Source organism: Mustelus asterias, chromosome 2 (assembly GCF_964213995.1).
Source record: "Mustelus asterias chromosome 2, sMusAst1.hap1.1, whole genome shotgun sequence".
In the NCBI taxonomy this organism is placed as follows: domain Eukaryota; kingdom Metazoa; phylum Chordata; class Chondrichthyes; order Carcharhiniformes; family Triakidae; genus Mustelus; species Mustelus asterias.
The window spans coordinates 62,019,844-62,036,999 of NC_135802.1; the positions used below are offsets into that span (position 1 = coordinate 62,019,844).

At 42.8% G+C, this 17,156-nt stretch overlaps 1 protein-coding gene across 2 annotated transcripts in view; it reads right to left on the reverse strand.

Annotated features, from left to right (window-relative positions):
- Nucleotides 1-13,133: 13,133 nt before the first annotated feature.
- Nucleotides 13,134-17,156, reverse strand: part of lancl2 (LanC lantibiotic synthetase component C-like 2 (bacterial)) — a 61,747-nt gene continuing 57,724 nt past the window's right edge. For both annotated transcript variants that reach the window (XM_078236302.1, XM_078236293.1), the window contains one exon: nt 13,134-14,847. In XM_078236302.1, the coding sequence (XP_078092428.1) occupies nt 14,771-14,847 (77 nt within the window). In that variant the 3' untranslated portion in view covers nt 13,134-14,770. The remainder of the gene's footprint in view (nt 14,848-17,156) is intronic.

Sequence of the window (17,156 nt, forward strand, 5' to 3'; positions counted from 1 at the left end):
GATGGATTAGTAAATTTGCGGATGACACTAAAGTCGGTGGAGTTGTAGACAGTGCGGAGGGAAGTGGCAGGTTACAGAGGAACATAGATAAGCTGCAGAGCTGGCAAATGGAGTTTAATGCGGAAAAGTGTGAGGTGATTCACTTTGGAAGGAGTAACAGGAATACAGAGTACTGGGCTAATGGTAAGATACTTGGTACTGTGGATAAACAGAGGGATCTGGGTGTCCATGTGCATAGATCCCTGAAAGTTGGCACCCAGGTTGATAGGGTTGTTAAGGCATACGGTGTGTTAGCTTTTATTGGGATTGAGTTTCGGAGCCATGAGGTCATGCTGCAACTGTACAAAACTCTGGTGCGGCCGCACTTGGAGCATTGCGTACAGTTCTGGTCGCCACATTATAGGAAAGATGTGGAAGCATTGGAAAGGGTGCAGAGGAGATTTACCAGAATGTTGCCTGGTATGGTGGGAAAATCGTATGAGGAAAGGCTGAGGGACTTGAGGTTGTTTTCGTTAGAGAGAAGAAGATTAAGAGGGGACTTAATAGAGGCATACAAGATGATCAGAGGATTAGATAGGGTGGATAGTGAGAGCCTTTTTTCCTCGGATGGTGATGGCTAACTCGAGGGGACATAGCTTTAAATTGAGGGGTGATAGATATTGGACAGATGTCAGAGGTAGGTTCTTTACTCAGAGTAGTAAGAGAGTGGAATGCCCTGCCTGCATTCCAACATTAAGAGCATTCAAATGGTTATTGGATAAACATGGATGATATTGGAATAGTGTAGATTAGAGGGGCTTTAGATTGGTTTCACTGGTCGGCGCAACATCGAGGGCTGAAGGGCCTGTACTGCGCTGTAATGTTCTATGTTCTAACTAGCTGGCTGCCCAGAAGTCAATATTAACCCCATCATGATCATCTATAACATTAAAGGCCTAGACCATTGTTCATGTTGCTAAGCCTGGGTCTCTCATCTATTTGTAAGAATTGGGTATTTTGTCACTGCATGTTGAGAACTCCAATTGAAAGAAAGTTGATTTAAAAAAGATCTTCCAGCACCAGGTGGCACTGCTGCTGCTCCATAATGTGTTGCCAATGTTTATTCCTCAGAGGGTTAGTTCCTATTTTACATTTAATTTTTAACTTCTCATTCTCTGCATGCAAGTTGTTAATTTTCATCCAAAAAAATATTTTACAAGCAGGTTGAGGCCAAATAGTATATGAAACAGGAGTGAGTCTGGATGAGGTAGATTTAGGACAGGAGGTGAGTCAAGGTGCAGCACAAGAAGATTAGGGCTGGGTGGGTATGTGATGTGGCAGCAGTGGCAAGAGATTGAGGAGTACTGCAAAAGGAAAGCATAGAATTACAGAACAAATGGATAGGATAGCAAAAAGGGACGAGGAAGGGACTTAATAGGAGTAACAGAGTAGGATACTGTTGTTGTTCGAAGGGATGGAAAGCAGATTTCTTGCATTCTGGTCAGATCTAGTTCTCTCAGCTCTCACCGTCCCCAACTTGTAATGTGCCTATGTTCCTGATCAAATTCCCCCTGCACCCACCATGTACAGTTTACAGATAGGAGCTACCCTCCACTCACCCCCTTGCCTCGCCCCAACTGAGGCAGGGAGGGGGGAGCATAAAATTGCAAGGACACGATTCTGTCCAGGATCCCGCCTGCCCTGACCCAGAGCAGTTTGACAGTGGGGCAGACAGGGTCTCAGAGACAAAACCCGCCCATAGCTTCTATTAAGGTCTTAAGTGGCCACTTAAACACCTTTTTCCACCTAGCCTCAATTTTGTGGCTGGCGGTTACCAGTTGGATCAGGGTGCCAAATAGACAAAGTTAACAATCTGAGTCTTGGGTGGGTAGGTGCGCAGGGAAGTTGTGGGTGGTGCTTCAAGCTGAAGGCCCCATCAGATTTGGGGCACCCTCTCCTCAGGGACCTGGGATCTCAGGCCCTCCCTTCCTCCCTCCCCCACTGGTTTACCTCCCAACATGGAGATCGCCCCTCCCTCCTGACCCCCCCAGGGCATCCTCTACCCTCCTGACCCCAGGTCTCCTGGTACTGAATTGAAGAGTGGTCCTGGGACTTGGGCTCGGACATAAGACTTTAAGACATAGGAGCAGAATTAGGCCACTCGGCCCATCAAGTCTGCTCCACCATTCAATCATGGCTGATATTTTTCTCACTCCATTCTCCTGCCTTTTCCCCATAACCCCTGATCCCCTTATTAATCAAGAATCTTTCTACCTCTGTCTTAAATACACTCAATGACCTGGCCTCCACAGCCTTCTGCAGCAAACAGTTCCACAGATTCACCACTCTTTGGCTGGAGAAATTCCTCCTCAACCCTTAAGGTTGTGCCCTCTGGTTCAAATTTTTCCCACTAATGGAAACATCCTCTCCATGTCCACTCTATCCAGGCCTCGCAGTATCCTGCAAGTTTCAATAAGATCCCCCCTCATCCTTCTAAACTCCAACGAGTATAGACCCAAAGTCCTCAACCGTTCCTCATACGACAAGCTCTCCATTCTAGGGATCATTCTTGTGAAACTCCTCTGGACCCTTTCCAAGGCCAGCACATCCTTCCTTAGATATGGGGCCCAAAACTGCTCACAATACTCCAAATGGGTCTGACCAGAGCCTTATACAGTCTCAGAAGTACATCCTTGCCCTTGTATTCTAGTCCTCTCGACATGAATGCTAACATTGCATTTGCCTTCCTAACTGCCGAATGAACCTGCAGCTAACATTAAGAGAATCTTGAACAAGGACTCCCAAGTCTCTTTGTGCTTCTGATTTCCTAAGCATTTCCCCATTGAGAAAATAGTCTTTGCCTCCATTCCTCCTTCCAATGTGCATAACCTCACACTTTTCCACATTGTATTCCATCTGCCACTCCTTTGCCCACTCTCCTAGCCTGTCAAAGTCCTTCTGCAGCCCCCCTGCTTCCTCAATACTACCTGTCCCTTTACATATCTTTGTATCATCTGCAAACTTAGCAACACTGCCTTCAGTTCCTTCCTCCAAATCATTAATGTCTATTGTGAAAGGTTGTGGTCCCAGCACTGCCCCCTGAGGCAAACCACTAGTCACCAGCTGCCATCCCGAAAAGGACCCCTTAATCTCCACTCTCTGCCAGTCAGCCAATCCTCTATCCATGCCAGGATCTTACCCTTAACACCATGGACTCTTAACTTATTTAACAGTCTCCTATGCGGCACCTTGTCAAAGGCTTCTGGAAATCAAAATAAATCATGTCCACTGGTTCTTCTTTATCTAATATCTAACTTCCTTGTTACCTCCTCAAAGAACTCTAACAGATTTGTCAGACATGACCTCCCCTTGACGAAGACATGCTGACTCAGTCCTATTTTATCATGCACTTCCAAGTACTCTGTGATCTCATCTTTAATAATGGACTCTAAAATCTCACCAATGACCAAAGTCAGGCTAGCTGGCCTACAATTTCCCGTCTACTGCCTCCCTCCCTTCTTAAACAGTGGTGTTACATTAGCTACTTTCCAGTCCTCTGGGACTCTCCCTGCCTCCAGTGATTCCTGAAAGATCACCACCAATGCCTCCACAATTTCTTCAGCTATCTCTTTTAGAACCCTGGGGTGTAATCCATGCAGTCCAGGTGATTTATCCACCTTCAGAGCTTTCAGTTTCCCCAGAACCTGCTCCTTAGTGGTGGCCACTACACTCACCCGTGCCCCCTGACTCTCCTGGAGCTCTGGCATCCCACTGGTGTCTTCCACCGTGAAGACTGATGCAAACTAACTATTCAGTTCCTCTGCCATTTCTTTGTTTCCTATTATTACTTCTCCAGCCTCATTTTCTGTTGGTCCAATGTCTATTTTTGCCTCTCTCTTACCTTATATATATTGAAAAAAATTCTTCCTATCTGCTTTTATATTACTAGCTAGCTTACACTCATATTTCATCTTCTCCCTCCTTATTGCTTTTTTAGTTGTCCTCTGCTCGCTTTTAAAGGCTTCCCAATCCTCCGGCTTCCCACTAATTTTTGCCACTTTGCATGCTTTTTCTGCAGTGCTGTGCCTGGAGAGGTTGGAGAGCTGCTGGCCAATCTAATTGGCTCTCCAAAGGCAGATGGAAAAGCTGCCTGCTGCCAATCAATGCAGAATTGAGCATGAAATGGCAGTGGGCCTCTTAGAGTTGGCACTTACCATCCTGCTAAATCAGGCCAATAGTATCAGGCAGATTGCTATCCCTCTCACTCCAAAAGAAAAACTGCCAATCTCATTGACCTACAGCCATGAAAGGATTGATGTTTGGAAACTCAGTCTGGTAATGTCTGAGAATTACTTCCCAGCCCAACTAATGTTGCATACTCACTGCAGCTCTCCTTCCCACTTAAAGAGAAAGTAATATAAGAGGAAGAAGGAAGGAAAGAGACACGGAGGGAAACGGCAACAAAGCAGGTAAGAGGCAAAAGATACCCTAGATTCCAATTTATATTGGCTATTCCTGGGGTTGTGTCGCAACGACGATCTCATTTTTCACTGCCTTATGTGGTGGTGGCACGCCATCTTTTTTATATACAACTAAATGGCAATAAGAATCATCTATATGAGATTTGAATCATATGAAGTTCCGATGAGAGTGCTACAATGCATGAATTATGAGTATGTGAATCCTGATGCAAGTCAGGTGATATATGCAAGTGATCTGGACTTGTGTACAGGGCACAATTTTAAAATTTGTAGATGGCACAAAACTTGGAAGTACAGTGAACAGTGAAGAGGATGGTCATGACTTTGAGACAGGCAGGTAGACTGGGAGGATTGTGTGAATGATAACAGGAAGAATTAGTACACATGGGCAAATGGAGAAAGGGTTGTAACAGGAGCAACCAATTTAAGAGTGTGAATGCAAACAGAAATGATTTGAGAACCATGAGAAAGGGAGAATCATTGAATCCCTACAGGGCAGAAGGAGGCCATTCGGCCCATCGAGTCTGCACTGACCACAATCCCACCCAGGCCCTATTCCTGTAACCCCACATATTTACCATGCTAATCCCCTGACACTAGGATCAATTTAGCATGGCCAATCAAGCTAACCTGCATATCTTTCTTATTGTGGGAGGAAACCGGAGCACCCGGAGGAAATCTACGCAGATATGGGGCGAACGTACAGACTCCACCCAGACAGTGACCCGGAGCCGGAATTGAACCTAGGTCCCTGGTGCTGTGAGGCAGCAGTGCTAACCACTGTGCCACCCATGCAAAGACAAAGGTAGGATTCCACACGGCCTATAAGAAGCGAAAGGGACTCTCTGCCTGACACTATTGCCGAGATCATTAAATTTTGTTCACTGAGTTATAGAACAAAGAGATTTAGGGTACAGGTTCATAGCTCCTCGAAAGGGAGAATTGGGGTGAGGGAAGGTGTGGGTGAGTGGAAAACAAGAAATTTACAGTGATTCAATCTGACGCATGGAATGAGATTGATGTAGGATTTGAGAAGGTGTATAAGGCTGGAACATCCTGTGATCCTGGATGGCTTAAGCGATGTCTGCTGGCATGGTCTCAGTGACAGTGGGGCGACACAGTGGCACAGTGGTTAGCACCACTGTCTCACAGCGCCAGGTACCCGGGTTCGATTCCCAACTTGGGTCACTGTCTGTGCGAAATTTGCATGTTCTCCCCATGTCTGCATGGGTTTCCTCTGGGTGCTCCGGTTTCGTCCCACAGTCTGAAAGACGTGCTGGTTAGGTGCTTTGATCAAACAGGTGCTGGAGTGTGGCAACTAGGGGAATTTCACAATTGCAATGTTAATGTTAGCCTTACTTGTGACTAATAAATAAACTTTAGAAAGTGGAGTCACAAGTGGACGGAGTGGTTAAGAAGGCATTCGGCATGCTGGGTTTCATTGGTTAGAGCATTGAATACAGGAGTTGGGACAGCTTGTTGAAGTTATACAAGTTAGTGGTATGGCCACACTTGGAATATTATGTACAGTTCTGGTCACCCTATTATAGAAAGAATATTATTAAACTAGAAAGGGTGCAGAAAAGATTTACTAGGATGCTCCCGGGACTTGATGGTTTGAGTTATAAGGAGAGGCTGGGACTTTTTTTCCCTGAAGCGCAGGAGACTTAGGGGTGATCTTATAGAGGTCTATAAAATAATGAGGAGCATAGACAAGATAGATCGTCAACATCTTTTCCCAAAGGTAGGGGAATCTAAAACTAGAGGGCATAGGTTTCAGGAGAGAGGGGAGAGGTACAAAAGAGGGGGGAGAGATACAAAAGGGTCCAGAGGGGCATTTTTTTCCCCCACACAGAGCATACGGAGTGTCTGGAACGAGCTGCCAGAGGTAGTAGTAGAGGCGGGTGCAATTTTGTCTTTTAAAAAGCATTTAGATATTTACATGGTTAAGATAGGTATAGAGAGATGGGCCAAACGTGGGCAATTGGGACTAGCTTAATGGTAAAAACTGGGCGGCTGGACAAGTTGGGCCGAAGGGCCTGTTTCTATGCTGTAATCTTCTATGACTCTAAGTAGAAGTGGTGAGCAATCCAACTGTGATCGTCACTCTTCAGAAGTTCTGGACTTTCATTTACCATATTACTTTGTCTAGTCTTTCAATAGGTTGGTCAAGCATGGCCTTCCTTGAAATCAGTGCAACTACGCTATTATTTACGATACATAGATGTTGTTTTTATTAATTGTTGAGTAAAAGTTTCATTATCTTTCCTATCACTGACTTTAAGCTATATGATCGATAATTCCCTTGCACTTGTTCAATTCCCCTTTCAAAAATAGGGATTTTCACTGTCCACCAATCCTCTGGCACTGATTCTTTTTCTAATAAACTGTTTTATAGATATGTAAAAATGGCTCATAGCACTGCTATCTCCTAACTTTTAATATGCAGGGATACATTCCATCTGGATCAGTTTTTTATCTTTACGTTCTATTATCTTTAGTTTTATCTATTGCCCTCTCAATATCTGATCTGAGGGCACACAGGCAATAGGGCCTTCTTACTGATTACAGAAACAGAAACTTAAAACACGGAACAAGGCCATTTGGGATGTCAGATTTGTACAGCCCGACAAGGAGCCATCCAGTTTAATCCTACTTTCCAATTTTTGGTCTGTAACCTTGTAGGTCCCAGCACTCAAGTCCTATTAAAGCACTCTTTAAACTTGGCAGGGGGCTGTTTTCAGCCCGTGTTTGCCGTTAGAGAGAACAGTGACTTGCGTGGAAAATCTGGAGGGAATTGGGAAATGTGATTTCCCAACCCCTCGCTGGCGACATCACAAGGTTCACACCCACAAAGGCCAAGAATCTAATTTCAATATTTTGGAATATCGTTATCCAACACCCCCTCGCCCCCCAGCCAGATGGTCTCCCCTTCACTGAATATTCAAACCTCACCGCCAATGACTACCACCTGAATGGCTGTAAATTGGGAGAGGGGAATGTGCACCAGTCACTGAAGGTAAGCATGCAGGTGCAGCAGGTGGTAAAGAAGGTAAATGCCATGTTGGCCTTCATTGCGAGAGGTTTCGCGTACAGGAGCAGGGATGTGTTGTTGCAATTAATCAGGGCCTCGGTGAGGCCACGCCTGGAGTATTGTGTACAATTTTGGTCTCCTTTTCTGAGGAAGGATGTTCTTGTTCTTGAGGGAGTGCAGCAAAGGTTTATCAGGCTGATTCAGGGGATGGTGGGACTGATGTACGAGGAGAGATTGACTAGATTAGGATTGTTTTTGCTGGAGTTCAGACGAATGAGGGGGGATCTTATAGAAACTTATAAAATTCTAACAGGACTAGACAGGGTAGATGCAAGGAGGATATTCCTGATGATGGGAGGAGTCCAGGGCCAGGGGTCACAGTCTGAGGATTCAGGGTAGACCATTTAGAATGGAGGTGAGGAGACATTTATTCACCCAAAGAGTGGTGAGCCTATGGAATTCATTATCACAGCAAGTAATTGATGCCAAAACATTGAGTGTATTCAAGAGGGGCTGGATCTAGCACTTGGGTGGGATGAATGGGATCAAAGGTTATGGGGAAAAAGCAGGATTAGGCTATTGAGTTGGATGATCAGCCATGATAGTAATGAATGGCGGAGCAGGCTTGAAGGGCTAAATGGCCTCCTCCTATTTTCTATGTTTCTATGACATCACAGGGTTTACAACAGCTTTTTAAAAAATGAGATTCTGTCATGGGAATACCCCTGGGGGTAAAAGGTAAATATAGCCCCAGGGGGTGAAAGACATGCCGAGGGACAGGTTGGCACTGACATGTTGGTTGTGTTAAGCTGGTATTGCCAACCTGTGCTAAGGGGGCAGTGCCAGGGCTGGGCCGTCAAATATTTGTTTTCAGAATGTTGGTGATATTGGCATGATCACATTAAATGCTTATTAATAGGCCTGAGTTGATGACAGACCTTTTGCTTGAATCCTTGATAATGGTGCAAACTAGGACTGAGTGGCAATTGTGTTTACACTTGGAGTGGTTTGCTAAGCCCTTTAAGATGACATTAAGAGATTGGAATTATTTGCAAGATAGTGATAATAGGTTCCCTTCCCTCCAGGATATCACTCAACCAATTAGATTTTTTAGAGCAACTAAACAGATTATCTAAAGAGAAATTCTATGTCAATACACTAGAGATTTCCCAGATTTACTGAATTAAATCTTACAAATAAGTCGCCATTGTGGAATTTGAACTAAAACAGAAAATGCTGGAACGACTAAGCAGTTCAGGCAGCATCAATGGGGAGAAAGTGAGTTAACATTACTGGTCAGAACGGATGAAAAGTAAATATTTTCAGCATCTTCGGTTTTTAATTTCAGACTTCCAGCATCCGTATTATTTTGCTTCTGTATTAATGGAATTTGAACTGTTGTCCACTGAATTGCTAGACCAGTGCCATCACCACTGCATTTAATGAAAAATACTACTTTTGCGCAAAGAAAATTAGCTAATGCATAGTTAGATGAGAATTTACAGCAAATGTGAACAGTAGACAGAAATAATCTTGCTTTATCTGTTGAATAACTGCCAAGAACTTTGGTGCTATTACTATAAAACAAAGTGATTTATAACAAGTAAATGCACCTTGAGTTAGAAGGTTATGGGTTCATATCAAACTCCAAGATTTAAGTACATAATCTAAGCTTCAATCTAACACTTCACGTTAATTTAGATTATATACTTCAATTTTAAAGATTTTAATGCACGGTCAGACATGCTGTCTGGTAGACATAATTAGAACCAAGGTCTGCACCAGCTGCTGAAACGAATGTAAAAGATCCCAAGGTACAAATCAAAGAGCACGGAGACCTCCCACTGCTGCAGCAAGCGTTCATCTCTCAAGCAACAGTCATTTATCTTATTGCTACATCGAATACATGTTGTTGGCAAATTCCCTGCTGTGTTTGCCTACATAACATTATCTGTACTTCAAGATTAATTAATATGAAATGACTTGGAGATATTTCACATACACAAGGGGCGGCATGGTGGCACAGTGGTTAGCACTGCTGCCTCAGAGCACCAGGGATCCAGGTTTGATTCCCAGCTTGGGTCACTGTCTGTGCAAAGTCTGCACGCTTTCCCTGTGTCTACGTGGGTTTCCTCCGGGTGCTCCGGTTTCCTTCCACAGTCCGAAAGACGTGCTGGTTAGGTGCATTGGCTATGCTAAATTCGCTGGAGTGTGGCGACTAGGGGGATCTTCACAGTAAATTCATTGCAGTGTTAATGTAAGCCTACTTGTGACGCTAATAAATAAACTTAAAACTTAAAATTAAATAAAGACAAAGTCACCATAGTCTCAGAGGACCATAGGCTGCTCTCGTTTGAAGGGGAAAGCTGACTGGTGGTGATTTAACCTGAGGATCACACCTCAGGCAAAGGGCAAGGTTGAGAAGGCGGAGCCTTAGCTGGTACAGGAATTGAATCCACGTTGTTGCTGTCGCTGTGCAACATGAACCAGCCACCTAAGTTTAAGTTTATCGACTCAAATCTGGTGGATTAAAGATTTCTTTTAAGTTCTAGATAACCTACTTATTATATTCAAATTAAATGCAGCAAAAGATTGTTTTTGGTATTTAAAATTGAAGTACACTGAATTATGTGCATTATGGACACAAATGATCACTTGAATTTATTTATACGGTACCTATAATAAAGTATCCCAAGGCACTTCACATGAGCATTTTGAAACCAAGAACGGACACCAAACCACAAAGGTGATGTTGGGGAGGACAAAAGCTTGTTCAAACAGGTAGGTTTTTATGGCGTGTCTTCAGAGGGGAAGAGCAAAATAGAAAGGTAGGCAGGTTTAGGGAGGCTATTCCAGAGTTTAGGGTCTAGACATCTGAAGGTGTGGTCACCAATGGTGGAGTGATGGAGGCGGAGACCCTCGTAACATTTAAGAAGTACTTAGATATGCATTTGCGATGCTAAGGCATACAAAGCTATGGGCCAAGTGCAGGAAATGGGATTAGAATAGATAGGTGGTTTGTCTTTATTTAAATTTAAGTTTTAAGTTAACCGACACAGACACAATGGGTCTTTTTCGGTGCTTTATGCCTTTATGACTCTAATTAAAATTGGAGTTGCTCAGAAGACCAGGTTTAGATAAACACATATCTGTGGGTCTGGAGATTAGGAGGGGCAGGATGAAGCCATGGACTTTAAACAAGGATGAGATGTTTGAAAATTGAGGTGTTGCTGGATAGGAACCAATATAGGTCAGTGAGCATAGGAACGAGGGGTGAACTGCATTTGGCAGGAACAAGAACATGGGCAGAAGAATTCGGGATGACCTCAAGTTTATTGAGAGTAGAATGTGGGGAACGCTCACCAGGGCGCATTAAGATGGTGAGCTGAGGCAAGGTTGGAGTTGAGTGGTTGTGAGAGGTTGAAATTGACGGTCTTAGGTGATGGCATGAAGATGTGATCAGAAAAAGTTCATTTCAGGATCAAGTACGACACCAAGGTTGTAAACCTGGTCAATCTCAAGAAAGTTGCCACGGCGACCGAATAGCTTCAGTTTTCCAAATGTTTAACTGAAGGAACTTTTTGGTCATCTCTGGTAGTCAAGAAAATGTGGTGGTGAGGTAGAACTTGATGCTGCCAGCAAACCTGAAAACCAATGTTGTGGTTTTGGATGATGTTGAGGACAGTAGGTGCGTGACAAATAGGAGAGCGCCAAGATGAGATCCTTGACGAACATCAAAGCAATGTTGAAGCAGGAAGAGAGATAATTGCAGAATAAGATAGTTAAGAATGGAACCAGGCGAGTACCCAACTGGTTGACAGTGGAGAGGCATTGGAAAAGGATGTATTGTCAACTGTGCCAAAGGCTTCAGATGGTAGAAAAGGATGAGGAGGGAACATCCACCTCTGTCAAATCAGATAAGAGGTAATTAGATACTTTGATAAGAGCAGTTTTAGTACTGTAGCAGGAGATATTGGATCGGATCCAATTGGAGGGATTCAAACATGGGGCTGAATTTTAAGGCTCTCCCTGGGCTTATAAAATGAAACGCATGCACCTCCCATCACCTTGCTGCCCAATCCCAACCTCTCATTTTACAGTGGGCGGTGTAGGTGCTAGGCAGCCTGCTTGTTTTGGAGTCGAATGAACTCCTTAAATGCCCAATTGATTGTCATTAAAAGGCCTCATTCCTCCTCTGTCATTATTTTCAATGCTTGGATTGCTGCTGGTCAAGGAAGTGTGGAAACTTTCTTTTGGAAGGGGGGGTGGGGCCCTCCACCCTCTTTACTGGCACCTCAAATCCATGCCAACCGCCTCAATGGGGTCTGTCAACCAGGCCCATCCAAATTCCTGGACATACCTTGAGCTCTAGGGCCAGCAGTGCCACCACCACTCGAATCTGATGCTGCCAGGACTACAGAGCCAGCCAGATTGGCTGGCTTCTCTTGAAGGTGGAATTTCTTCCTAGATGGGCAGAAGTCTCACACTGAGCTAATTAAGGTCACTCCCAGTGTAAATGGCTGCAAATCAACTAGCCTTTGGGTGGATAGGCTTAAGACTGACTTTACAATTCGGGCGGTGGGCAAAGAATATAGTGTGACACTACATAAAATCCAGACCATGGAGTTGCAGAAAGAATTGGCACAGATTTGGGGGGCAACAACATATTCAAGGGCTTTGGAGAGGGAAATGAGGTTGAAGATGAGGCAGTAGTTTGCAAGACAGATTTTGTGAGAAGGTGATGACGCAGATTTTAAGGTAGAAAGGAACAGTAACTTAGTATCAGCTAACATAAATCATGAAATTCTAAACCCCACCTACATCAGTTACTGTGGGTCCCTCATGACAAAATTGCTGACATTGGCCATGCTAAATTGTCCCTCAGTGTCATTGGGATTAGGAGGGTACATATATGGGGTTACGGGGATAGGACCTGGGTGGGATTGTCTCAGTGCAGGCTCGATGGGCCAAATGGCTTCCTTCTGCACTGTAGATTCTATGGTCACAACAGCCAACTTTTCATATAGGTGAGAAAAAAAGTGGGAGAAGTAAGCCCCATTGTTTCAGCTGATTAAGAAGCAATTCGTTCTTTAATAGTTTATATGTATATTTAAATTGGCAGTACCTGTAAATTGAAAGTCAGAACAAACATTCTCTTCTTATACTATACACAATCCATATGGAATATGGTAAGCTAAATATGGAAGCTTTTTAAAAGTTTGTTGAACATAGCCTTTGGGGACATTAACCAGGACTTCAGTCAGCAGTACCAGTGACACTCAATTGTCTTGCATTTTGCTGTTATAATGATCATTTCTAAAGAAACTCCATTCGAAGATCTAAAGATCTTCATTGTTTATCCCCTTCTCAACTTCACTTAAAAGGAAAGAAAATCAGTGGATGGTAGGTATTTTGCATGCACGGCCACAACTCCATCAGAAATACAAGTGGCGAGCAGCAAGGGTGCTTAGCCTGGGTGAGATGTCATGGGAGTGACAATTTATTTATTTCATAAAATTATGAAATAAGAATATGATATGAAAGGATACTTTGAACAAAATTACTCAAACTTTTCATCCCTTGAAAGCTACAACTTCCCTAACCTTTTTTAGAAAGTACTCACCCATAACTCTCTGGTGTTGCTTTTTCTACACTTTTTTATTGCTTTGTCCGAAAGATATAAGAACCGTTTACATGGAATAATCAATACAGATGGAAAAACAGAAAGTGCTGCAAATACACAGCAAGTTAGTCATCAGCTGAACAGACTTCTCATCAGAAATGTCTCACTGTCTTGAAAATGCACCCTCTTTTACTTTTGCCTATTACAAAAGCATGGATGGAGGAAAATGTGAATGTTAACAGTCTATATGGAGCAATTCAGTTGATAGTGGCCAGATCACAACATGCCTGTCAACCAATACCATCTTTCAACTTGGGTGCATCTCCAATAATCAACAAATGAAGCAGTATTGGAACAGCAGAAGGAAAAATAAACAAATACAACACTCTTGCAGCTTATGCTACTCAAAAGACCTGCATATAAAATCAACACTAACCATTAAAAAAAAATCAAATGACAGCAAACAAATGTCATAGAAGGCTCAGCTTTGGTTTACAGTAAGGACAGTAGCAATGACAACCTACAATATAACTACACTAATGACTGAGTTGATCAGTTCATATGTCACTATTTTTAAAAATGGACTGAAAAGATCACATCAAAAAGATTGAAAATTTGAACCTCTATATTTCACAACATTACTTTACACATTTGGCATTTTATGGTGGAGGAAGTAACTAAAACAAAATTAGTTCAATGGACAGAATTGGCAGTGATGTTTAAAAAGTTGGCTATCTTAACATTTTACCTTAGGAAAAACAAATTTCTCTCCAACATCAATTCACTAACATTAATAAATTTCAGTACGTTATTTTCCTCCTCTCACAAAACAATTGCTATAGGTAAACAAGCTTAGTTTACTGATTTCACAAAAAACTTGAAATTCTGGAAAAGATAGTTCTTGTCCAAAAAAAATCCTTCCTCATATTTCTGTAATATCTGCTCTTTTCCAATCCTTATAAAAAGTTTTGAACCAACTGTTATAATCATGTAACACCAACTGTAATTCAACAAAATAAAGAAAGCAAGAGAGAAACAACAGAGAAAGTGAGCGAGGGATAAAAGTTACTGTTATACAAAGCTAGTGTGTAGGATTATTTTTCCCCTCAACGTAAATCAATTGATAGATTTAGCAACGGTAAACTATGTTTAATCTAATCTTGATGCTAAAGTTTTTTTTTGCAAGTCTGCAATATGACCAACAACTCTGACTAATTGAACAATTTTATAGGTGCATCCAAGCACAAATCAAAAGTAAATTGGTACCAGGAAATCAATGATCACCAGTTATGAGCTTCTTCACATGCACAAAAGGACATAACCACTATAATGGAAACTTTGCCAACAAGATGGATTGCATAAAAACGAGAACAAAGACGGCCACTGACACCAGATTTTAAGCGTGCACACAATCAAACCCCGAAGGAAGGACATATATTAAACTGATGAACTGAAGTGCCACACTAATTTTAAGACAAAGAAGTTATTCAGAGCTTATGTTGCCTCCAATGTCTTGGTTCTTGAGATAGTGATGGTTTTGGCCTGTGTATTCATAAAGGAGGCACTAATATGTCCTGCTCTCCACTGAAAAGAAGTCCTCCTAAATCAGATACAAAATCATTCAATCTTCTTCCAGCATAATATTGTTGTACTTCAGAGTTCCAAGGCTGGAAATCGAGATGTCTCTGGGTTCAGCATGTCCGACAAGAAATGAATAGCTCCAGCCATCCCTGCATTGGTCAAGGCAGGAAAAACAATACAATGCATAATTAATATTTTATTTACACTCAAGATAAAACAGAAAATATGCTTTAAAATGGCAATTAGCAAAATATGAAGCATTCTTTTTCTGAATGTATAGCAATAAAAATGCTGCCTGTTTTAATCGATCATGGTTTATGTAGCACCTCTGTACATGGCAAGGTCATTAAATATCAAGCCTGCGTAAAATAAGTATAATTGAGCAAAAGAATTACAGAACATTCATAGAATCATACAGTGCAGAAGAAGCCCTTTGGCCCATTGAGTCTGCACCGACACGTGAGGAATACCTGACCTCCCATCTAATCCCATTTACCAACACTTGGCCCACAGCCTTGAATGTTATGACATGCCAAGTTCTCAGCCAGGTATTTTTTTTAAAAGGATGAGAGGCAACCTGCCTCTACCACCCTCCCAGGCAGCACATTCCAGATCACCACCATCCTCTGGGTAAAAAGCTTTCCTCACAACCCCTCCCCGCTCCCCCACCAACCCTCCTGCCCATCATTTTGAACCCAAGTCCCCTTGTGACTGACCCTTCAACTAAGGGGAACAGCTGCTCCTTATCCACTCTGTCCATGCCCCTCAATCAGGTTGCCCCTCAGTCTTCTCTGTTCCAACAAAAACAACCCAAGCCTATCCAACCCCTCTTCATAACTTAAATGTTCCATCTCAGGCAGCATTCTGGTGAATCTCCTCTGCACCAACTCCAGTGCAATCACATCCTTCCTATAATGTGGCGACCAGAACCGCACACATTACTCTAGCTGTGGCCTCAAAGTTCTATACAACTCCAACATGACTTCCTTGCTTTTATAATCTAAACTTCAATTGATACAGAAAGTGTCTTTTTCACTATGTGTCTTTGTGCCTATGTATGCCTGTGTCTTTTTCACTACCCTACCATGCCCTCCCACCTCAAGGGATCTGTGGACAAACATGCCAAGGTCCCTTTGTTTCACAGAACTTCAGAGTGTCTTGCCATTCACTGAATACATCTCGTCAAATCATTCCTTACAAAGTGGATCATCTCACATTTTTCAGGGTTAAATTCCATCTGCCACTTATCAGCCCATTTGACCATGCCATCTATATCTTATTGTAGCCCAAGATGCTCAGCCTCACTATTAACCACCCGGCCAATCTTTGTGTTATCCGCAAACTTACTAATCCTACCCCCCACAGTCATCTATGTTGTTTATATAGATGATAATAATAGCGGACCCAGCACACATCCACGTGGTATGCCACTGAACACTGGCTTCCGGTCACTAAAGCAGCCTTCTGTTATCACCCTCTGATCCTACAACTGAGCCAATTTTGAATCCACTTTATCAAATTACCCTGTATCCCATGTGCATGTCATCTTTATTAGTCTTCCACTTGGGACCTTGTCAAAGGCTTTGTTGAAATCCATATAAACGACATCAATTGCACTACACTCATCTACACACCTGGTCACCTAAAAAAATTCAAATTTGTTAGACATGACCTCCCCTCTGACAAAGCTATGCTGACTATCCCTAATCAAGCAGACATTCATCTAACACAATCCAGAGTATTTAAACACACCATTCCTATCTGTACTGATACCAGTTTCCAAATAGTCTTAATCTATATTCTGCCCCTTGCCCCTTTCATAACCAGGTACTTATCCAACTCATTTTAGATTTTGGTTCTGCCAAGTGACGTGCTCAAAGTTTGCACATTCTCCTGGAGTTTGCACATTCTCCTCGTGTCTGCGTGGGTTTCCTCCGGGTGCTCCGGTTTCCTCCCACAGTCCAAAGATGTGCGGGTTAGGTTGATTGGCCAGGTTAAAAAAAAAATTGCCCCTTAGAGTCCTGAGATGCGTAGGTTAGAGGGATTAGCGGGGAAATATGTGGGGGTAGGGCCTGGGTGGGATTGTGGTCGGTGCAGACTCGATGGGCCGAATGGCCTCCTTCTGCACTGTAGGGTTTCTATCAAACACGACAACAAAACTGGAGAGGCTCCGAACCAAGATCTTGAGAAGTTCACAAGCAATTTCATTCAAAGAAAGTATTAAAATGACAAAACAGGACTATAGTAATTAGCTTGAATTTGCAATTAGCATCAGTTCTCAGGTGATGAGTGAAATGGCTACCTTCTCTGAAATTTCTATAATTTGCTGCTGTATTGAGCAATTTCAATGTTTGAAGAGGTAGAAAAGGGAAATAATTCCACGACAAAACATAAATTGGGGTAGGAGGGATGAACATGAACACCTAATCCTTCCCAATGGCTGTTGCTACATGCATGT